The 24,073-nt window shown below is 50.9% G+C and overlaps 1 protein-coding gene across 2 annotated transcripts in view; it reads left to right on the plus strand.

The window, feature by feature from the left end:
• The first annotated feature begins 1,752 nt into the window (after positions 1-1,752).
• Positions 1,753-24,073, plus strand: part of ITGB1 (integrin subunit beta 1) — a 49,184-nt gene continuing 26,863 nt past the window's right edge. The window contains exons 1-3 of one of the 2 annotated variants that reach the window (XM_060192514.1): positions 1,753-1,879; positions 22,187-22,253; positions 23,982-24,067. In XM_060192514.1, coding sequence (XP_060048497.1) covers positions 22,187-22,253; positions 23,982-24,067 — 153 coding nt within the window. In that variant the 5' untranslated portion in view covers positions 1,753-1,879. The remainder of the gene's footprint in view (positions 1,880-22,186; positions 22,254-23,981; positions 24,068-24,073) is intronic. The other variant, XM_060192515.1, reaches the window with a different exon arrangement.

Raw genomic sequence — 24,073 nt, forward strand, 5'->3', positions numbered from 1 at the left:
ACATGTCCAGCACAGACCCTCACATGGTGAACCCAGGGGCTCTCAGATGGGGGTCACATGTCCAGCACAGACGCCCCCACATGGTGACCCCAGGGACTATGAGATGGGGGTCACATGTCCAGCACAGACCACCCCCACATGGTGACCCCAGGGGCTCTGAGATGGGGGTCACATGTCCAGCAAAGACCCCCCACATGGTGACCCCAGGGGCTCTGAGATGGGGGTCACATGTCCAGCACAGACCCCCCCACACCGTGACCCCAGGGGCTCTCAGATGGTGGTCACATGTCCAGCACAGACCCCCCCACACCGTGACCCCAGGGGCTCTGAGAAGGGGGTCACATGTCCAGCACAGGCCCCCCCACATGGTGACCCCAGGGGCTCTCAGATGGGGGTCACATGTCCAGCATAGACCCCCCCACATGGTGACCCCAGGGGCTCTCAGATGGGGGTCACATGTCCAGCACAGACCCCCCCACATGGTGACCCCAGGGGCTCTCAGATGGGGGTCACATGTCCAGCACAGACCCCCCCACATGAAGACCCCAGGGGCTCTGAGATGGGGGTCACATGTCCAGCAAAGACCCCCTAACATGGTGACCCCAGGGGCTCTGAGATGGGGGTCACATGTCCAGCACAGACCCTCACATGGTGACCCCAGGGGCTCTGAGATGGGGGTCACATGTCCAGCACAGACCCCCCACATGGCGACCCCAGGGGCTCTCAGATGGGGGTCACATGTCCAGCACAGACCCCCCCCACATGGTGACCTCAGGGGCTCTGAGATGGGGGTCACATGTCCAGCACAGACGCCCCCACATGGTGACCCCAGGGGCTCTCAGATGGGGGTCACATGTCCAGAAAGACCCCCCCCACATGGTGACCCCAGGGGCTCTCAGATGGGGGTCACATGTCCAGCACAGACCCCCCCCACATGGTGACCCCAGGGGCTCTCAGATGGGGGTCACATGTCCAGCACAGACGCCCCCCACATGGTGACCCCAGGGGCTCTCAGATGAGGGTCACATGTCCAGCACAGACCCCCCCACATGGTGACCCCAGGGGCTCTCAGATGAGGGTCACATGTCCAGCACAGACCCCCCCACATGGTGACCCCAGGGGCTCTCAGATGAGGGTCACATGTCCAGCACAGACCCCCTAACATGGTGACCCCAGGGGCTCTGAGATGAGGGTCACATGTCCAGCACAGACCCCCCCCACATGGTGACCCCAGGGGCTCTGAGATGGGGGTCACATGTCCAGCACAGACCCCCCCACATGGTGACCCCGGGGGCTCTGAGATGGGGGTTACATGTCCAGCACAGACCCCCACATGGTGACCCGGGGGGCTCTCAGATGGGGGTCACATGTCCAGCACAGACCCCCACATGGTGACCCCAGGGGCTCTCAGATGGGGGTCACATGTCCAGCACAGACCCCCCCACATGGTGATCCCAGGGGCTCTCAGATGGGGGTCACATGTCCAGCACAGACCCCCCCACATGGCAACCCCAGGGGCTCTCAGATATGGGGGGTCACATGTCCAGCAGAGACCCCCACATGGCGACCCCAGGGGCTCTCAGATATGGGGGGTCACATGTCCAGCAGAGACCCCCACATGGTGACCCAGGGGCTCTCAGATGGGGGTCACATGTCCAGCACAGACCCCCACATGGCGACCCCAGTGGAAGCCGAGGCCCCGCCCGGCTTTGTCCGCCCCCTCCCAGGCAGACGCGGCGGCAGGAATGCGTTTCCGGAGGGAGAGGGCGCGGCGGGCGGCTTCCTGGCGGTGGTGTCCCGCCCCGGGGGCGGAGCGGCGGGAGCCCGGGAGGCGGCGAGCGACTGGGCCGCGGAGCAGCGGGCGGCAGCGGCGGGCAAGGTGGGCCGGGGCCTGGGTGCGGGGCCGGGGCCTGGGCGCGGGGTCGGGGCCTGGCTGCGGGGTCGGGGACCCGGGGTGCGGGGTCGGGGCCTGGCTGCGGGGCTGGGCGCGGGGTCGGGGCCGGGCCCGGGGTGCCCTTCCTGCAGCCGAGGACGTCAGCGCCGCTGCGGCCTGTGCCGGGCGGGCTAGGGGTGCGGGTCCGGCGCCATCAGGGTGCGGGGCCTGCGGCCATTCCTGCGGCCCTGGGTTCCGGCGGCTCGGTCCGGGTCCCGCCCGGGGCAGGGGCAGCGGGACACGTGACTCCAGGCCGGGCAGCCCCTGGGTCGCCGTGGGGGCTCGGGGCCACGTGTGCGACCCTCCTCCCCGGGCTGAGCACCCTCGGGGCCCGCGCTGGACTGGGCAGGGGGCAGGCGGGTCCCGCTGCCCGCGACGTGTCAGTCCGTCTGCCCGCCGCCCTGGCCCGAGGCCGCCCGCACCCTGCCCACTCACCCCTCCTGCCAGCCTGAGGTCGGCCGGGGCGCTGTGGCCGGGGACTCGCACCCTGAGCCGCCTTCGGCCCTGGCCCGGGGCACGGGACACCCAGCCCGGGCACAGCACCGCACCGGGGCGCGCAGACCTGCCCTCTCTGCTGCTCCCATCTGGTGACAGCAGGTAGACTTTGTCTTCCCGCTTGGCAAATGAAGAAACTGAGGCAGGGTGTGTGTGAGTGTGAGTGTGTGTGTGTGAGTGTGTGTGTGTGCGTGTGTGAGTGTGTGTGTGAGTATGTGTGAGTGTGTGTGTGTGTGTGTGTGAGTGTGTGTGAGTGAGTGTGTGTGAGTGTGTGTGTGTGAGTGTGTGTGAGTGAGTGTGTGTGTGAGTGTGTGTGTGTGTGTATGAGTGTGTGTGTGAGAGTGTGTGTGTGAGTGTGTGTGTGTGTGAGAGAGTGTGTGTGTGTGTGTGAGTGTGTGTGTATGTGTGTGAGTGTGTGTGTGAGTGTGTATGAGTGTGTGTGTGAGTGTGTGTGTGAGAGTGTGAGTATGTGTGAGTGTGTGTGTGAGTGTGTGAGTGTGTGTGTGTATGTGTGTGTGTGTGAGTGAGTGTGTGTGAGTGTGTGTGTGATTGAGAGTGTGTGTGTGACCCCCAAATGAAGAAACTGAGGCAGAGTGTGTGTGTGAGTGTGTGTGAGCGTGTGTGTGTGTGTGTGTGTGTGTGTGTGTCACCCCCAAACTTCCAGAGCCAGGGTTTGAACCACAGTCTAGCTGTGAAAAATGGCATGTGGACGGGGACACTCTTCCAGCAGAGGCCCCTTCTCAGCCCTTCTGCTTCCATTTCTTTGTTTTCGTTTGTTTGTTTTCTTGGAAGCTCAGAGTGCTTGCGATTTGATGGAATGATCAGAACAGTTTATATTTAGGTCACTGGGTTATTTTTATTGCCTCTTTGATAATGACAAAAAAAATAGCGAATGCCGCATAATGTTGGTTAAGCAGAACAGCTTGTTAAAGCTGCTTTTGACTTTCGCCTCGGGCTGTCACTAGATGGCTTTAGAAAAAAATGAGAAATAATCAAGGAAGTTTAGTTGGGAGTTGACCGCCCTGCTTTTGTCAGCTTTAAGGCCAGAGGAGGACCAAGCTGCACGTTAGCTACTCTGTAGTCTTCATGTCAGGAAATGATTCTCTCGGGTCAGTGTTCAGTGAGTGGCTGAAGATGGCGAAGAGAAAGCAGGACACAGATTGCCGGTTATAAATATTTGGGGAGGGAGCCGCTGTGCTTGTCCTGAAATGGAAGGTGCTGTTGGGAGACACAGGGGAGGAGGGTGTGGTCAAGGCTTTTATTTCTGTAAAAAGACTCCAGAGGAAGCCGTCTGTCTTGACTCCGCAGACTGGAATTTTGTAAAGTTTTTCTAGTGTTGACTTTTTCTTCCTGGTGGCAGGGATCATGCTCCATGAACTGTGTGCTCTCTCCCACAGAGCTGTATGACACCTCCCTGTAATGTTAATTAAAAAAAATAATAATAATAAAAAAGCAGGAGCCTTCTAAATTCTGTATTAGGAATAGTCTTTCATCTGCTAGTGAAAAGTACAGGATCAGCAGTTGTGGGCGTCTTCACACCCGCCCCCGTGTCCTCTAAATCGCACAGCAGGCACAGAGCTCTGTGTTGTAGCCACGATTTCACCCGGGGAGCCACTCCAGGGGCATCTGCTCACCGCATTCTAGTGGGAATCAGACGGACAGCGTGACATGGGGCTGGTTTTCCTGCCATGATACTCAGCACCTCTGCCATGCAGCTTCTTTGCCAGGCTGTGGGGGAATGATCTGGAGAAAATATCCTTAATAAGAAAGTATCTTTAATAAGAAAGTATCTTTAATAAGAAAATATCTTTAATATCTTTTCTAAGCATGGTTGGGAGGGAGTCGTTGGGGTCAGGGGGTAGCGCAGCGGGTTAAGTGCATGTGGTGCAAAGCGCAAGGACCGGTGTAAGGATCCGGGTTCGAGCCCCCAGCTCCCCACCTGCAGGGGAGTCGCTTCACAGGCAGTGAAGCAGGTCTGCAGGTGTCTGTCTTTCTCTCCCTCTCTCTGTCTTCCTCTCCTCTCTCCATTTCTCTCTGTCCTATCCAACAACAAATGGCATCATCGACAACAATAATAACCACAACAAGGGCAACAAAAGGGGGGAAAATTAAAAAAGGCCTCCAGGAGCAGTGGATTCGTGGTGCAGGCACTGAGCTCCAGCAATAACCCCGGAGGCAAATAATAATAATAATAATAATAATAATAATAACCTTTAAGCACACTGACTTGTTTTCAGCTGTTCTGCCGGAGTGGTGAGAGGGGACATTTTTCTGGCTGGTGAAAGTTGCGCAACTTTTTTGAGTTTTGAGAATTTAAACTTCCGAATGTGTAATAAGCTGAATTCGTGTGGAAGAACTCGGGTTTTAGATTTTCTCGTGTGGACAGTTGTGGTGTTGCGGGCTGTGGGTGGGAGCTGGAGCATCAGGTAGTGCAGATATGGCCCTGCGTGTCTCGGCCTGCTGGCAGTGCCTGTCCTCCCTCACCTGTACACGCTGAGTAAGGTTCCCTTCTCACCTGCTCTTGTGACAAAGCCTCACAGGGCAGGTTGACTAAGGTTCTGGGAGAGTGAGTGCTTCCAGGCTAAGATGACTAGTCACTGTTGCTGTGGGCGACTGACTGAAACAATCTTACAATCTACTGGTTTTGAGTAAGTCGTCCTGTCTACTTGGGGCATTTGACAACTAAATCTTGTAGATTTCTTACCTTTTTAAAGGTGTGTTCAGGGTGGTATGGCTATAGGCCATTTTGTACCTTTTTTAAATTTTTTTTTTTTATTTATTCCCTTTTGTTGCTCTTGTTGTTTTATTGTTGTAGTTAATGATGTCGCCGTTGTTGGATAGGACAGAGAGAAATGGAGAGAGGGGGAGAGAAAGACCTGCAGACCTGCTTCACTGCAGCTCTCCTGCAGGTGGGGAGCCGGGGGCTCGAACTGGGATCCTTAGGCCGGTTCTTGGGCATTGCGCCATGGGCGCTTAACCCGCTGCACTACCGCCCGCCTCCCAATTTTGTACCTTTTTAGGGAAGGATAATTATTGCACTTCTATAGGGTTAAGTTCTATTTATGAAATAAGAGAATGTGGGCTTGTTGAAGTCAGCTACCTTCAAGCTTTATTTTTGGTCAGTGGCATCAGAAGATGAAGTTAACTATTTTTAACAGCGTGCTCAGTGTGTTTGTGTCATTTTGTGCAGTGTGTGTGGGTATACATCAGCGCCTTTGGGTAGCTGAGCGTCTCTCCTCTAAGCTCCGCAGGCCGTCCTGTGTACAAGCGTAAACACACAGTCCCTGGCTGGGCCTTGATTGTCAGGCCCAGTCTCGCCAAGTGCATCTGCTGGAAGCCACGTGTGACTGGAGGAAATTGGGAGTCAGTGCTCTGTAGAGATTTCATCTCACAGTTTCACATTGAACATTTCTATGAGGATGGATTACTGCAGACAAAGTTTTTACATTTTATTTCTGTTGGGAAATGCATATGCAATTTGGGCATGTGCATGCTTGGGAGTCTTAGAAGAAAGATGGATGGAGATCAAAAGCCCTCGGAGACCTCTGGTATAGTGAATGATCTATCTACATGAGGGGTCAAGAGCTGCAGAGAGCAGGAGGGAGAAAGGAAGACGCTTGATGGTGGTGCCCTAGAGATTGTCACCCCCCCAGGGGACACGGTTTCTGGCTAGGTGGCGCCCTCTGCCGAGATGGCAGTGTGACCGCAAGGGGGTGGTGCAGCTTGCCTGGCGGGAGACCTGATGGCCGGCTTGCATGGGTGGAGAGGGACAGCTGGGTCCCCGCATGAGGGACGGAGGAGAGAAGCAGACCGGGTGGTTGTTAGTCGGTGCAGTGCAGAGGTCACAGAGGAGAGTACCAAAGGAGTGTGCGGGGTGCAGAGAGGGCCGGGAGGGAGCGGAGTGCTGGGGGGAATGGGGTGGGAAGGTGTTTTCCTGCCCCCCTTTCTCTTCTTCTCTGCATTCCAGAAGCTATTGTGTGACACATTTTAGTAACTAACTTGGGTATTTGTGGTTGGTTTTTGTTTTTTTTTTCCTGCCATGATTGGCGCTTTTGGGGTAAAAACCGAAATACCGATAGTCCCTTTTTGATTCAGCAGGAGAGCAGCAGCCACAAAGGCTTCTTGAGTGGGAGAAGGGAGAGTTGGCTTTCAGTGACGTCCCTGCCTCTGACTTTTGGGTGTGACCTTTGCTGGAAAACTTCCTCTTCCAGGGCTTTGCTTTCTGACTTTGCACTTGAACTGGGTCTCCACGGCCACCCCGTGTGTCAGCTCACAGGATGGAAGGCATCTGCTATTTGCCTTTCTCTTTGGCCCTGAGCAGCTAGTCTGAAACCTTCATGGGTTGTGTGTGTGTGTGTGGGGGGGTGTGCTGTGCAAAAAACCAATTAGACCCCGCCATCGCTGGCTGGCTCTGTGTCAGATGTAGTCCCAGCTCTGCTATGAGCCACCTCGGCATCTGTGCCTGTGCAGGGGTCGAGTCACCTGAAGGAATGATGTGCTGGGCATGTGTAGATCAAGAAGTTGGCCTTCTGCATCCTACAGTGCCCCTGGGTCCATGCTCCCAGAGGGATAAAGAATAGGAAAGCTGTTAGGGGAGGGGATGGGATACGGAGTTGTGGTGGCGGGAATTGTGTGGAGTTGTGCCCCTCTTATCCTATGGTTTAATCAGTGTTTCCTTTTTATAAATAAAAATTATAAAAATTAAAAAGAGAAAAGAAAAACACAAAGTCAAAAACAAACAAACAAAAAAGAAGTTTGCCAGGTCCTCCCTGCTGATTTGTGACGGGTTGTACTGACCCTGGAGAAATGACTGCGAGAGAGAGAGAGAGAGAGAGAGAGAGAGAGAGAGAGAGGGAATGTGTCACGTGCTGTGCTGTGCTGTGCCTGATAGCATCTGATCACAGATTCTGAAAGGAAAAAGTTGTTTTGCTTTGGAAGACTCCGTAGAGGAGATGTGGGTGACAGAGATGCTCGGTGAGCAGCACTACAGTGAACTGTGACCGGCAAATCCCACACAGTACATTCCCACATGCTTTTCAAGCAAATGCTTTCCTCAGAAGGCGGAACTGGCCATCACCTTCATGTTACACGCCTTCACTTACGCATAATAGGTGACCTGGTAGTGAACACTTGCTAACGACACTGGATCCTGCCTTCTAACTTGCCGAGATTAGAGGTGGCTCCTTAGCACTCTAATTTTGTACGGTCTACTTATGATTTATTTTGTGTGATGTGGGTACTTTTCAAAAGGGGTGGTGGTGAGTCATAGTTGATTATTGGAAGAGGAGATTAGAGTTTGAAAAAGATATTCTGGAGGCTGGGGAGATATAGCATAGTGGTTAGGCTAAAAAAAAAAAAAAAGTCTGAGGCTCTGTGGCCCTAGGTTCAGTCCCCAGCTCCACCATAAGCCAGAGCTGAGCAGGGCTCTGGTGAGCGGGAGGAAGGGAGGAGCTCACTGTGATGCTGTCGAGGCAGCTGCAAGTCCAATAAAGAAATGCATTGGGGGCAGTGCATCACGGTTCTGCAGAGAAACTCTGATTCCTGAGATGCCCAAATCCCAGGTTCAATCCCTGGGACCACCATTAGCTAGAGCTGAGCAGGGATCTGGTTAAAAATAAAAAAGGAGTACATTGTTACTTAACAAAAGCAACGTGGTTTAAAAGGTTTGAGTTATTGGTTCAGTAATCAATTAAGTTCTTATGTTTACATGCTTAAGGCCAAGCGGATAAGTTGAAGAACAAGGGCAAAGTTGAATAGTCGAGCCAACTGGCCTGTCCAGGGCGATGACGCTGGTCACCGTGAAGGTTTTCACAGCCGCCGCCCGACTTTGGCCCCAGCAGGTCTGAGGAAGATGCCAGTCGCTGCTTGCTGTCCAGTCATGAAAAGTTTGCTCTCTCTCTCTCTCTGCTATGCAATCTTAGGTTTTAAAACATCTAGGTCTCCCCACACTGGGCGCACTCCACTCCACATGAGGGTAGAGAGGGGCCCAGGCACTGGTGCACCTGGTTAAGTAGTGCACACGCTACAGTGCACAAGGACCCGGGTTCAAGCCCCTGGTCCTGCAGGGGGAAGCTTCACAAACAGTGAAGCAGGGCTGCAGGGGTCTCTCTTTGTCTCTTTCCCTTTCTACTTCCTCCTCACCTCTCAGTTTGTCTCTATCCAGTAGTATATAAATAGATAAACATATAATTAGAAAGAAAGAGGGAGGTGAATGACATGGTCCAAATAGACTGCAGTTTTGACCAAGTGAGAATTCGGTGGCGTTTCTCAAGAAACAGATGAAAACTATTCAGTTTTGAGGACATAATTCCCCTGACTTGAGATCACGCAGAACTTAATCGTGCTGTCAGGAGTCTCTCCACAGATATTTCCCTCAGGACTGTTCACTGTTATCACTTCGCCCAGGCAATGGCCGGGAGGGTCTTGTCACAGGCTGATAGCCTCTCCCTCCCCGAAGATGACTTCCCCCCACAGAGTGCTGGACCCCTCCCCCTCCCGTCCTGTGGAACTTTTTTTTACTTCCTTCAGTTACAATCATCTTTGTAAACCTGCCCTTAAGTAAGACTTCTCAGTCAAAACTGTTGCCAGCTGCCAGGCAATGGCACACCTAAGTATTACAGTGCACAAGGACCCAGGTTCAAGCCCCTGGTCCCCCCCACCTGTGGTGGGGGAAGGGAGAAGCTTCATGAGCGGTGAAGCAGGACTGCAGGTGTCTGCCTCTCTCCCTCTCTGTCTCCCCCTCCCTTCTCAATTTCTTTTTTTTTTTATATTTTCCATTTTGTTGCTCTTGTTGTTTTTCATTGTTGTTGTAGTTGTTGTTGTTATTGATGTCGTCGTTGTTGGATAGGACAGAGAGAAATGGAGAGAGGAGGGGAAGACAGAGAGGGGGAGAGAAAGACAGACACCTGCAGACCTGCTTCACCGCCTGTGAAGCGACTCCCCTGCAGGTGGGGAGCCGGGGACTCGAACCAGGATCCTGATGCCGGTCCTTGTGCTTTGCGCCACCTGCGCTAAACCTGCTGCGCTACTGCTCCCCCTTCTCAATTTCTATCTAATAAATAAAAACAAAACTTAAAACAGTTTCTAAGTTATTATTGATTTTTAAATATTTGGATAGGACAGAGATATCGAGAGGGGTGAAGGAGATAGGGAGAAGAAAGACAGCTACAGACCTGCCTCACCATTCATGAAGCTTCTCCCCTGCAGGTGGGAGTTGGCCTTGAACCCAGGTCCTTGTGCACCACTGCCCAACCCAGCAGTTGCTGACTTACACTCCTTTTCCCCTCACGGGGAAAGGCGTCATCTCTAGATACAGCAGGTAAAAAGAAGGCTGGCTGGGAAACAGCAGTCGCTGCAGATTGTCATTGGAGGAGGAGCTGGAGTTTTTACTGCTTGCTCCCTTTGGACCAGTTCCTGACACAATGACTTAAGGCTCTGTTTGACGTGTTTTTTTTGTTTTTGTTTTTTTCTGCGTGTATGTATATGTACTTCTGCAGTATTTGAGCTGCGTGTGTGTGTATGTGTGCGTGTGCATGTGTGTGTGTGTGCGTGCGCGTGCATGCACGCTTCTCACCAAGTTTTAAAAGCTTCATGCTTTGTTTTCCATTCACGCTGCTTTCTGGGCCTTGCTGGAGGTCTACCAGCTGCCTCTGCTGGAACTGCCACCGCTGCTCCACGAGTCCCTGTCTGGATCAGTGCTGACCATCAGAAACTGACGGCCTGGGTTCCTCGTTCTACCAGCTTCAGGTCTTGACCGACTTGAGCCAGTTGCTTTTCTGTGAAGCCCATTCTTGTCATGCTGACTCTGTTCGTGAAAGTCTCTTACCTCCTGTAAGAGATTTCAGCTGAGATTCCTTCATTATCACAGTACAGTTTTCTTCCACTGCTCTGGTTTTTGACTGCCGTGAGGTCTATTTGAGAGTCTCTAATATCTGGAAGAACATAAAGAATTCATCCAGCTCCCACCCCGCTGTCCCCACTCCCCTTCCTCTCCGCCCCTCTTCACTTTTTGTCCGGCACCAGCTTTCTTTCCTCTGCTGCACTGAGGCCTTTCTCTTCCTCCATGTATGTTCTTCCTTTATCTTTTTCCTTTTTATTTTTTATCTTGTGGCCTGGTGGGCGGTGATGACTGATCTCAATATTCTAGTTTTCTGGAACGGTGGCTAGAACGAGCAGAGCTGAGTTTTGCCTTCATTCTGTTAATTTGGTATCTTCTTAAAGTAGCTGGGCAGTGAGGTGTTCTCAGTTTTCAAGTAGTTGTGTGAGCGTGTGCCTTTAGAGCTGATGGGCTCCAGGCCAGCACTGCAGTTAAGTCAGAAGCCGAGTGAGACCCTGGCCCACATATCTTGGACGGAGCTTGAGGGAATCATGGTAAGAGAGGCCAGCATGAGGATCTCACTTGGGGGCTGAAACAAGGACAGAAAAGGCAAGCACGGGGCGGAGGGCAGACAGCATAATGGTTCTGCAAAGAGACTCTCATGCCTGAGGCTCCAAAGTCCCAGATTCAGTCCCCCCCCCCCCCGTACCACCGTAAGCCAGAGCTGAGCAGTGCTCTGGTTAAAAGATAAAATAATAATAATAATAATAATAATAGAAGAAGAAAGGGGAAACACAAAGTCAGACTTGGACTGGGTTTGGTGTATTGCATCAAAACAAAGGCCTCTGGGGAGGGAGGCTCAGGGTCCTGGTGCAGGAGGGTGAGGCTGAGAAAATTCAGCAGACACCTATCCGGGGCATGAGAATTTGTACCGTGTGTCAGCAGCTGCTCTGTTAACTGTCAACCGCCCCCTCCTCCAAAGTTTAAGAAAAAGGAGGAAGAGGGAGTGGGACAGTAGTGCTCATGGCTCGAAACACAAGGACCTGCCTAAGGATCCCGGTTCGAGCCCCCAGCTCCCCACCTGCAGGGGAGTCGCTTCCCAGGCGGTGAAGCAGGTCTGCAGGTGTCTGTCTTTCTCTCCCCCTCTCTGTCTTCCCTTCCTCTCTCCATTTCTCTCTGTCCTATCTAACAATGACATCAATAACTACAATAATAATAACTACAACAATAAAACAAGGGTAACAAAAGGAAAAATAAATAAATAAATAAGTTTTAAAAAAAAAGGAAGAAAAAAGAAGGCCAGAGGTCTTCTCTCCTGGAGGGTGAAGAGAGAAGTGAGTTGAGGTCCAGACTCCAGTCCATCCGCAGTGGGCGGGAAAGCCTACAGCCCAGCGATAGTTGTCTGTTTGCTTTTCTTTTCTTTTTTTCTTTATTTATTGGTGGATAGAGACAGAGAGAAACTGAGAGGGGAGGGGAAGATAGGGGGAGAGACACCTGCAGCCCTGCTTCTCCACTCGTGAAGCTTGCCCCCTGCAGGTGGGGAGCAGGGGCTTGAACCCAGGCCGTTGTGCCCTGTGATGTGAGCACTCAACCAGGTGCGCCACCGCCTGGCCCACCATTTGCCTTTTTTCTCTCTTTCCTGCTAAGGCTTCTTTTTCTCATCTTCATGTGCGTGTCGTGTGTGCGCATGTGTGTTAGGGGTTCATCATTCCCAGGCCACTTTTTTCGGGGAGGGAGGAGTTAACTTTGAGACACTCAATTTTAAAACCTTGAGATGAATGTAATACAGTTGTTGTTTTTTTTACCAAAAGTTTTTTTCCCCCTAAAGTATAATTATTTCATTTCTGACAATAATAAAGTAACATTTTTCTATAAATGTGAAATTCCGCATTTTTCTATAAACATCAAGAGAAATGGCAAATGAGTTCATCTGAGCATGTCAGAGACATTATGATCAGTATGTATTTTACAAGTTTGGACAGAATGTAAACCCATGCTGAGTTCCTTTCTGGCAAGGTGAGTCTCTAGTACAAAGTATAGTGATTATGTCCAGCTTTTGACAATGGGAAACAGTTTTGTGTATTTGTAGCTATTAACCACTAAAGTGAGATTGTTTGGAGAGAGAGAGAGAGAGAGAGAGAGAGAGAGAGGTGCTTATGATTATTTGTGACCAAAAATAAATGGATGGCCCCTCAGATAAAATTGAATATAATCAGAATATTAGAATGTAATGCTTGGCAGACCTGAGACCCAAGACCTGTGCATATACTCAGAAAATTTGACAATTAAAATAAATTCAGAGGCCTGGGCAGTGGTGTACTTGGTTGAGTGCACACATCACGGTGTGCAAGGACCTGGGTTCAAGTTCCTGAGTAATCCTCCCCTGCAGGGGGAAAGCTTCACAAGCAGTGAGTCAGCACTGCAAGTCCATCTCTCTCTCCCTATCTCTCTCTCTCTCTTTCTATCTCTCTCTCTCCACCTCAGTCTTCCCTGCTGATTTCTCTATCTATATGCAATACATTAATAAAGACTAAAATAAAACAGATCTCTTTTAAAAATAAAGTCATTCAGTTGTCCTTCAACCAGGTTGGAGACCTAAAAAAAAATAACCACAGAGAATTGTACGTTCTTTCCATTTCTTTGCTTTGAGTCAGTTCTAATTTAAATAGGATGCTCTTCCTCTGAAAAGAACGGCCAAGTCAGCCAGCAGACACAGCAGCCCGGGCACCTCGCGGCTTCTGCAGGGCTGGGCTTCCATTCTGAGAGGTCATGCGCCCCTTCCCGCTGAGAAGGTTGGGTCTCCCTCCCCCCTGTGTGACAGGTGCTGCAACGTAGCATCACACATACGAGGGCCATTTGAAAGAGCCACCGGAAAGGTGAGGGGACTTGGCCTACACATCACCTACAGTCACTGGCGGTCTGTGTAGAATGTCCTTGTTCATCTGGCGTGGCCCTGTTCAGGTTCACAAGTGGAAAATAGATTCTCGGGGACCAAGTGGTAGCACACCTGGCTAAGCGCACACATCACATCCCGGTGCACAAGGACACGGGTTCAAGCCCCTGCAGGGGAAAGGCTTCATGAGTGGTGAAGCAGGGCTGCAGGTGTCTCTCTGTCTCTTTCCCTTCCTATCTTACCCTCCCCTCTCAATTTTTCTCTGTCTCTACCCAATAATAGTAAAAATAAATAAATACCATTAGAAAGAAGAGAAAATAGTTTCTTTTCTTCTTAGTAATGGCACTGTCCTCCGCTAAGATTCTCTGAATGAAACAGAACTGGTCACAGCAGCCTGGTTCGGGCTCCTGTGAAGAGATTAGGTGCTTTCAGGGCAGTGTCCTCGTGGCTCCGGTGTCTCCTGGCTTTGCTTTCCCTGGGTGAGCGCCTGTCATCCTGCCTGGCTGCTCCCGGTGCTCTGGGACTTGACGCTCACGAGAATCTTTCTGCTGTCTGACTCGCGATGCAGAACACTGGGGCCTGCTGTGAAGCACATTGAATAGAGTGACCAGCCCTACCGACTCCATCGGAAAAAAGTTTCTAATTAAACTCATTAATGTTGTAAGTGGCTTCTCGCTAATAAGTGACTGTTTCATTAAGCATTATTACACAGCACAGTGAGACTTCACGCAGTTTCAACACATCTGAGTGGCTGTAATAATCTGCGTGAATCTGTTTGCACTGTAGCGTGATTTGATTTTATTGCGGGGGTAACGGTTGACAACCTGGTCATTAACACACAGTACAGTCTCCCACCTCCCCTTGACTGGTGTCTGGGAGACACTCCAGGACCCCATTATCCCTTCATACTGTCCCCCTTTCCCTCCTTCCCCAGAGTCCTTTGCTTTGGTGCAATACTCTTGACAATATGATTTCTTTTTCTATATAACATTTTATTTATTTATTTATTATTGGATAGAGACAGAAGTTGGAGAGAGGGAGAGAGACAGAGAGACACCAGCAGCCCTGCTTCACCACTCGTGAAGCTTCCCCCCTGCAGGTGGGGACTGGGGGCTTGAACTTGGGTCCTTGTGCACTGTAATGTGAGCGCTCAACCAGGTACGCCACCACCCAGCCCCTTATTTTACTATTAATTGTATTACTATATTCTGTAGCTGAGCACTGCTAAACTCCACTTCTGTTAGTGCTGGGGATTGAACCTGGAACCTTTGATGCCTCAGGCACGAAGGTCTTTCTGCACAAGCGTTATGCAATCTCCACTTTATCTGTGTCTTTTATTTTTTATTTATTGATTAAATATTAAGGTGCTGTGTTAGGGGGGTCGGGCGGTAGCGCAGAGGGTTAAGCGCAGGTGGCACAAAGCGCAAGGACCAGCGTAAGGATCCCGGTTCGAGCCCCTGGCTCGAAGGGGAGTCACTTCACAGGCGGTGAAGCAGGTCTGCAGGTGTCTGTCTTTCTCTCCCCCTCTCTGTCTTCCTCTCCTCTCTCCATTTCTCTCTGTCCTATCCAACAACAAGGACATCAATAACAACAATAATAATAACTACAACGATAAAAAAACAAGGGCAAAAAAAGGGAAGGAAAAAAAAAAAAGGCTTCCAGGAGCAGCGGGTAGTGCAGGCTCCAAGCCCCAGCAATAACCCTGCAGGGCAAAAAAGAAAGATGCTGTGTCAGCCGCCAAGAACACAAATGACGTGCTCCCAGGAGGTGACAATTCTTGAGCCGAGTGAGTCACAGAGTCACAGATGTGGCCACAGCTGGGCCAGAGCCCTCGTCCTCAGCAGATCTTTTCAACAAAGGCTCTTCCTGACTGTTTTTTCTCTCTTTCTCTCTCTCTCTGTAGGTGAACCACCTGGCTTAAGTTATCTCCCCAGTTCTTGCCATCACTGGTCAGGGGTTCAAGCGTGAGAAGGGTGATTCTTTCTTCTTATACTTGGTTTTGCTAGTTTACTTTTAACCCTTGTCCCCTTTGAGCACTGTATTAGAAACCTGTTTCCTCCCTGAGTCTCTTGAGTTCCCAGGTTCAATCCCTAGCACCACCAGAAGCCAAGCTGGGCAGGGCTCTGGTAAAAAGGGAAGAAAAGAAACTTGTGTTTGAATCCTGGTCTTCTGACCTCTTTCTTCTCTGATCCCACCCAGCAACTGCTCTGGAAACAGAGACTCTGGGAACGGGACTCAACTTTGCCTGGCTGTCTCCTGCTGCAAGAGCCACACCTTTCCAGCCCCTGGGGCTTCTCCTGCAAGCCCTCTTGCCTGCAGCCTCTGGGGAAGCGCCGTACCTCTCAGATGTGGGAGAGAGCGAATGCCCTTCTGGGCAAGCCTCTGCCTGTGGAAACTGGTGCTGACACATGCCTCTCTCCACTGGACAGACAGTCGCTCTCTGGACAGACTTCCTGTGAACAGCAAGGCCTAGCTCCCAGGCTCCTAGCTAAGATAAACAAAATCTCCTGGTTTTGACCTTACCTTTCTCTTCTCTCCTTTCCTTTATTTTTATTTATTTATTTTTACTTTTTATTAGGTAGGACAGAGAAAACTTGAGAGAGGAAGGGGAGATAGAGAAAGGTCGATACCTGCAGACCTGCTTCACTGCTTGCAAAGTCTCCCCCCCCCAATCAAATAAAAAACAAGGACTCGATCCCAGGTCCTAGAGCGAGTTTCCTGGGACAGCTGGGTTGGGGGGTGGTGACACTTCTTCTTCTAGCGTTTGCCCTTCTTCCGTAGCCAGTCAACAGCGTCAGGTTGAGCCTGATGTCAAGTTTCGAGACCTCCTTTGAATCTGGAGAGGTGGCAGTCGTTGACTATGTGGGTCATAGTCTGTCTGTAGCCGCAGGGGCAGTTTGGGTCATCTCTGGCCCCCCAGCGATGGAACACAGTGGCGCACCAGCCACGGCCTGTTCGATAGCGATTGAGGAGGGCCCAATCATAACGTGCTAGGTCAAAGCCGGGTTGACGCTTGCAGGGGTCTGTGATGAGGTGTTTGTTCATTACCTCAGCTGACTGCCAACTCTGTTTCCAAGAGACTGGAACAGAGGAGTTCAGTGTAGGCATAGGGGACCAGATTGGGTGACGAGACATCAAGCGTTGGACAGGGTGGGCGAAGATATCCGCGTATATTGGCAGGTCCGGTCGAGCGTAGACGTGGGAAATGAACTTAGATGATGCCGCATCCCGATGAATATCTGGCAGGGCGATGTTGCTAAGAACTGGCAGCCATGGAACCGGGGTGGAACGGATGGTTCCAGAAATGATCCTCATGGAGGAATATAATTTGGAATCGACCAAGTGGACATGGGGGCTACGGAACCACACTGGGGCACAGTATTCTGCAGTGGAATAGCATAATGCCAGAGATGATGATCATAGTGTGGAAGCGCTCGCGCCCCATGAGGAGCTGGCCAGTCTTGCAATGATGCTATTCCTCGCGCCCACCTTTGCTGCAGTTTTTATGAGATGTTTGTGAAATGACAGAGTGCGATCGAGAGTAATGCCAAGATAGACTGGCTGGGCTTCATGCCGGATTCTCGTATCGCCAAGCTGCACATTAAGCTCACGCGAGGCCGAAGCATGGTGTAGAGTGTGTCTCAAGGGGACGCCTCCCTAAGGGCTCACAGCCCCTTCTGCTCCTCCAGCGCCAGCCCTCCGGTCCCACTCTCCCTGCCTTCTTTATTGGAAAGTGCTGGCATCTCCACTGTCCCTCCCCTGTCAGCGTCTGCAGGACCCCCAGCCCTGCTGGGTAATCACCCATCTTCCTGTTCCTGCTGCCAGCGAGTGCTACCCGGTGTTTCCAGTTTCCCTACTATCTATAGCATAAATTTCCCTGTTTTTTTTTCTTCATGGGTGGGATTTTAAGGCTCCTGTAACCTAGCTGTGCCAGCATTCCTCGCCTCAGCTTCTGTCATTTGCAGTTTTTGATTTTAGCCTCAGAAGTGCTGAAGTCCTCCACTCTCTGCCTCTAAAGACTTTGGCGTATCCGTCCGTCTGTCTGCTCACCCGCTTCTCCCCGACTGTCCTTCTGGGTGAAGCCTTGCCACTGCTGTACGTCAGCCTGTCCAGACAGATCTCAGCGCACTTACCTTATCTGCTTCTTGGCTCCAGGAGCCGGTCCTCAGACTGCGGCTGTTTTCATTGATTTTGCCTTTGAGCTGAAAATGTCTCGAGCCGGCTGCTTCTGTCTTTCCAGCCAGGCTGCAGGAGCTCCAGAGGGTATGGGAGGAAGCGGTGTGTGCTGAGAGAAACGGCCAGCAAGATGTACTGTGGTTGGTAGGCTAGTAGCCAAGTGTATCTCCTGGCAGTAAGTTTATGGATGGATGGATGGATGAATGAAACAGGGCCTGGAAGGTTTTATTTTGCAGGAGCAAATTTATGTGCCTGGCAGGAGTGGCAGGGTGTGGCTGCCCATGTTTGAGAATGGAGGGGGGAGGGGAAGAGGTTGTGAAGTGGTGGTTAGAGAAGGAGGCTGTTTCTAGACCTTTCTTGATGAAGAGGACTCAGGCAGGAGAGGAGCAGCCCGGGGCCTGGAAGGCACCTCCCCCTTGTCCTCCAGTCATGGTGGCTGCTGTGTCCGAAGGCCTGTGATCTGCGTGTTAGGCATCATCTAGGGGCTGGCAAGACGGCTGACCTGGGAGGGTGCGCCCACCGCCGTCTGCAGGACTGGGGTTTGGGCCTGGTTCCCAGGGCTCTGGGGGAAGCTTTGGTGCTGTGATGTCTCCTCTCTCTCTCTCTCTGTCTGTCTCTCTCTAATCTGAAATTGGGCTGGATCCATGCAGCCTCAGCCACAATGGTGAGGGAAGGGGGGGGGGTTGTCGCTATTTCCTGTGACTGTGACTCTTGGGTCTGGAGTGGACATTTAGGGAAATCTGAGGCAGCTGTCTCCTGGACCTCACTTCTACAAGCTTTGCCTAGAGTCTTTGAAACACAGGAAGCACTCCCTGTGTTCTTCTCCGGGAGGGACAGAGAGAGGAGGGACAGAGAGAGGAAGGACAGAGAGAGAAGGGATAGAGAGAGGAGGGACAGAGAGAGGAGGGACAGAGAGAGAAGGGATAGAGAGAGGAGGGACAGAGAGAGGAGGGACGGAGAGAGGAGGGATGGAGAGAGGAGGGACAGAGAGAGGAGGGACAGAGAGAGGAGGGACAGAGAGAGAAGGGACAGAGAGAGGAGGGACAGAGAAAGGAAGGACAGAGAGAGAAGGGATAGAGAGAGGAGGGACAGAGAGAGGAGGGACGGAGGGATGGCCCGGGGCTGCCACAGGGAGGCTGCTGCGTAGTGTCTGACCAGCCCAGATCTCCTGCTGGCTGTGCTCCCTGACTCTGCTAGCCTTGTCTTTGTTCAGGGCTCTCCTTCCTTCTCAGTTTCCGGCTTTTTCTGTTTCCGGCGGCTCCTCTGCCTTCCTGAGAGAAATCCTGGCCATCTGTTTCCTGCCCAGCCGATGGGGGACAGGTCCCGGCTTGCTGGCATCTGCCCTGAGCCGTCCTCAGCCTTGTGTGGGTTTCAGGGTTTGGAGGTTTCCAGAGACTTAGCTGGCTTGGAAAACTGCTTTGGGCTTGTCGGGGATTCTGGGAGGGAGGGACACGTTTCTGAGGTGTTCTGGGCGCCTCCACAGCCTGCGAATGTTAGGAACCATTCCTCAGCTACCGTCATAACTGTGTCTCTGTGCTGGATGGCCACAAAGCAGCCTGAGCAGCGCCCTAGAGGCACATCTGGCAGCCCATATATGGCGCACATCTGTGCCCTTCACTGTGGAGACTGCCCTGCTTCCCCATCACAGGCCGGTCTTTCCCTCAGAGCTTCAGAGCTGATAACAGTGTTTAAGCTGCTTAGAATTAGTCCAGAGGAGTTCATGACATGGGAGAGCTTCTAGATGACCTTAAAAGGCGGGATGTTAGCATTTCACACCTCTCTGACCCTCAGCTTTGCTGGGCTTTGGGTGCAGTCACTAGTGACAAGCAGAACTGCAGGCGGAGTCCCTAACTGTGTGATTGTGACTCTGGCTTCTCTGGAAAGACAACAGAAAACACAAAGAGCTTTTAGCAGCAGAACAGACACCTGGAGTGAGCTCCAGCCCCTCAGGCCATGTCACTCAGAGTCACCGGAGGTGCCTTGCCCGGAGTGGCAGGGACCAAACCGAGATCTTCTGAGAACATAAGAGACAGCAGAGGCTCCAGTGTGCTTAGAAGAAGGTGAAGTGAAGTGTTGGGTGATGGGTGACGTGTGACTCATGTGGCTCTCAAGTTACCTGGCTGGAGAGAGAGAACAGCGTCCTCAACAGGAGCTCTCAGAGATAGGTTTTTAAAAGTTCTTTTCTATTTCTTTATTAAAGGAAATTTACCAAGACAAGAATGAAATCACACAGTTAGCCTGCCAAAAAAAAAATTTTTTTTCTAAGGCAATCCAAAGACCTTTTTTAAAGTATATATGTAATTTATTGGGGGAGTAATGGTTTACAGTCGACAAAGTACAGTAGTTTGAACATGTGCAACATTTCTCAGTTAACCACATAACAAGTCAGCCCCCACCCCTTCTGCCATCCTGTTCCAGGCCCTGAGCCCCCCACCCCCACCCCACCCCAGAGTCTTTGACTTTGGTGCAATACTCCAACTCCAGTTGAAGTTCTGCTGAGTGTTTTCCCTTCTGATCTTGTTTTTCAACTTCTGTCCATGAGTGAGATCATCCCATCTTCATTCTTCTCTTTCTGGCTGATCTCACTTCACAGGATTCCTTCATGCTCCATCCAAGAGGAGGTGAAGAAGGTGAAGTCACCATTTTTTACAGCTGAGTAGTATTCCATTGTGCGTCTAGCCCACAGCTTGCTCAGCCACTCATCTGTTGTTGGACACCTGGGTGGCTTCCAGGTTTTGGCTGTTCCACATTGTGCTGCTGTGAACATTCAGTGGACCAGTTTTTAAACAGATGCACTGTCGCGTTACGCACAGAGCTGTCATCTCCTTGTCTCTGTGGTTACTTCGTAGGCTCCTGCACCATTGTTCTTACCTGCCTGTCAGCTTACTGCATGTGCCCACTCAGAACTGTTCTGCAGACCTTCTGCTGCTCCTGCCGTCAGCTAGTTCCCGGCTCTGTAGACGTCTGTTGAGCCGGTGAACTCAGCTGGGTCCCAGTGAGCAGCCAGGGTGCTGGCCTGTAGCAGGTGCACCAGAGACCTAGACTGAGGGCGTGTCCACTTTTTATCACTTTCCTAGGATGAACTTTTCCCAGGCAGCTGGATTACTGAATCAGATGGCAGAACACTTACGGCTTTGAAAATAGGGACTGTGAAGTGACTGCCCACACCCCTGAGTGATACCAGCTTATTGATTCTCCTGATTTTCTCTCTCTCTCTCATCTGCATTGCTCTGATTAGTAATCTCTTTTTTTTTTTAGTTCAACTTAAATCGCTTTATACATCTCTGCGGATTTATTTGTAAAGCCAAACCTCCTTTGATTCTTTCTACGTTTGTACCTTTGTGAGGGGACCTGTATTCACGGGTGATCATTAAACAGGCCGCAAGTCGAAGAGCAGAAGTCCTGAAGGGCTGAGACCCCGATGAGTGCTGCGGCCACGCTGGCTTGCCGGGAGCAGTTGCAGGCTGAATGTCTGGCCGGCCCAGGCGCCTGCTTGGTGTGTGGAGAGTCTGCAGAGCCTCTGACACTCACAGCTCGGCTGGCCTTGATATTGCTCCACCCCCAAGTTTGTATATCTGGCACTCAGAGGGAATCGGACCTAGTATTTGACTCATTTCATGCTTAGAAATGGACTTGGGGGGAGTCGGGCGGTAGCGCAGCGGGTTAAGCGCAGATGGAGCAAAGTGCAAGGACCGTCGTAAGGATCCTGGTTCGAGCCCCCAGCTCCCCACCTGCAGGGAAGTCACTTCACAGGTGGTGAAGCAGGTCTGCAGGGGTCTGTCTGTCTTCCCCTCCTCTCTCCGTCTTCCCCTCTTTTCTCCATTTCTCTGTCCTATCCAACAAGGACGACAACTACAACAACAATAAAAAACAAGGGCAACAAAAGGGAAAATAAATAAATATTTAAAAAATTAAAAAATATATATTTCCTCTTAAAAAGGGAAACGGATTTTGGTTTTTGTTTTTAATATTTATTTTATTCCCTTTTGTTGCCCTTATTGTTTTATTGTTGTTGTTGATGCCACTGTTGTCATTGTTGGATAGGACAGAGAGAAATGGAGAGAGGAGGGGAAGACAGAGAGGGGGAGAGAAAGACAGACACCTGCAGACCTGCTTTGCCACCTGTGAAAGCTACCCCCCTGCAGGTGGGGAGCCAGGGGCTCAAACCAGGATCCTTATGCCCGTTCTTACACTGAATTTTGGTTTTTTAAAAAAAGATTCCAGTCGCTCAAACTCAGCCAGTTTGGGCCTAGTACAGGATGTTAATGTAACCTTGGCATGAGAAAGAAAAACTATTCTTTAATTTTTAAAATTATCTTTAATTAATTATTGGATAGAGACAGCCAGAAATTGAGAGAGACAGGGGGAGATAGAGGGCAAGAGACAGAGAGACACCTGCAGCCCTGCTTCACCATTCAAAAAGCTTTCCTCCTGCAGGTGGGGACCAGGGGCTCGAACCCGGGTCTTTGCGCACCCGCTCAACCAGGTGCGCCACCACCCGGCCCCCAAAAATAAAAACTATTACAAAATTGCAGTTGGGAATTACACGGTCAGGATTTTGATGCGTTCAGTCAGTGGCTTTGTACTGAGGTAACAGGGGCCTCATCCTTGGCCCCGATCAGACATCTCTCACTGGGTGCTGTCGTGGGGAGGGGCGGCACTTCCGTGCTAACATGTGTCTCATCTGGAGAAAGGCCAGATTGTATTCTGAGACCCTGGTGTGGAAGTCAGCACGTGCAGGGGAGACGAGGTGGGTGGGGAGAGAGGTGTGGCGGATTCGTCTGTGGAACGGGGCTGCGAGGGAATGCTTGTGTTCAACGCATCTGCTTCACTTCTTATTTTATTCATCCATCACGTACCTTTGATGTTCCAGATGAATTTACAACTGCCTCTCTGGATCGGACTGCTCTGCTCTGTTTGCTCTGTGCTCGGCCAAACAGGTAAAGAAAATCATGTTTCTTTTCTTGTGTCATTTTTTTGATCATGTAATTCCCCAGACACCCAGATCAGCACACGCGGCCCCTTCCCCAGCCCCCAGCCCCCAGCTCACGTCACTCAGAGTCACGGTAAGTGTTGTGCCGTGACCTTCCCCTTGAGTGACAGGGATCAAACAGACACAGAAAGACCTGAGGATTACGAGACGGCAAAGGCCTTCGGTGTGTTTACGAGAAAATAAAGCGAGCATGTAAAGCATTGAGTCACGTCTTGACTGTCTAGCAGATGTGCTCGCTCTTTGATCAGAAACGTGGGCTGGTAGAAATGGACCCACCCTATGATCCTGCAATTCCTCTCCTGGGGATAGATCCTAAGGAACCCAACACATCCATCCAAAAAGATCTGTGTACACATATGTTCTTGGCAGCACAATTTGTAATAGCCAAAACCTGGAAGCAACCCAGGTGTCCAACAACAGATGAGTGGCTGAGCAAGTTGTGGTCTAGATACACAATGGAATACTACTCAGCTATAAAAAAATGGTGACTTCACCATTTTCAGCCAATTTTGGATGGACCTTGAAAAATTCATGTTGAGTGAAATAAGTCAGAAACAGAAGGATGAATATGGGATGTTCTCACTCTCAGGCAGAAGTTGAAAAACAAGATCAGAAACAAAAACACAAGTAGAACCTGAACTGGAATTGGCGTATTGCACCAAAGTAAAAGACTCTGGGGTGGGTGGCTGGGGAGAATACAGGTCCTTGAAGGATGATAAATGACATAGTGGGGGTTGTATTGTTTAAATGGGAAACTGGGGAATGTTATGCATGTACAAACTATTTTATTTACTGTTGAATGTAAAACATTAATTCCCCAATAAAGAAATAAATTTAAAAAAAGAAAAAAAGAAACGTGAGCTGGCATTTTTGCCACCGTGCGGCAGCAGAGGGTGGGTGAGTTGTAGTCTGTATTTGCCAAGTGTCCGTAATGAGGAGCATAGCTTGTGTCAGTAGCCAGCAAGGAGTGGCTGGACGCGGGGCGCAGCGCTCCCCACATGAAAGGCAGCCTGGTCCTCGGGCAGGGCCAGAGAAGTGCCAGGTGGACCCTGCCGTGGCTGGCGCCTGGACCCCAGCGGCACTACCCTTGGGTGAGGTGGGCTTCTCTAGGGGATACAACCTACTAGAGAAATGCCGAAGGTTCTGAGGAGACTTGTGGGGGCTCCGTGAGTCACATGGAAGGAAATGGCACAGCACCCTGTTGTGGGAAGGTTCCTGGTGGTTCCGGACATTGTAGCATTGAATCAGAGGACAGGTTAGATCAGTGGTATCGGATCTTTGTTGCAGAGGATATGGAAACTGCTGCTTTCTTGTTGGTGACTTGATATTGATTTATAAAATAAGATAAGTAAGAACTGTTGCTTTTTCATGAGTAAGTTAATACTGATTTATATAACTATAACATAACGGGTTTAGTTCCACACCGTTCCCACCCCCAGAGTTCTTTGTCCCGTCCCCTCCACTGGAGACTGGAGTACTTCTCCCAAGGTTATGCAGAAAGACTCGTAACACCTGAGGCTTTGAAGTCTCTGGTTTAAAAAAAAAAACAAAAACTCCTTTCCAAAACAAAAAGAATCAACACATTTGTATTTTATTATTTGTCCTGTGGCCTTGGTTTTCATTCCTCTTCTCTCTTGAAACAACAAGTCAAGTGCTGTATTCTCTTTCCTGACAGATGAAAACAGATGTTTGAAAGCAAATGCCAAGTCCTGCGGAGAATGTATACAGGCAGGGCCCAACTGTGGGTGGTGTACGAATTCGGTAAGT

Source organism: Erinaceus europaeus, chromosome 6 (assembly GCF_950295315.1).
Source record: "Erinaceus europaeus chromosome 6, mEriEur2.1, whole genome shotgun sequence".
In the NCBI taxonomy this organism is placed as follows: Eukaryota; Metazoa; Chordata; class Mammalia; order Eulipotyphla; family Erinaceidae; genus Erinaceus; species Erinaceus europaeus.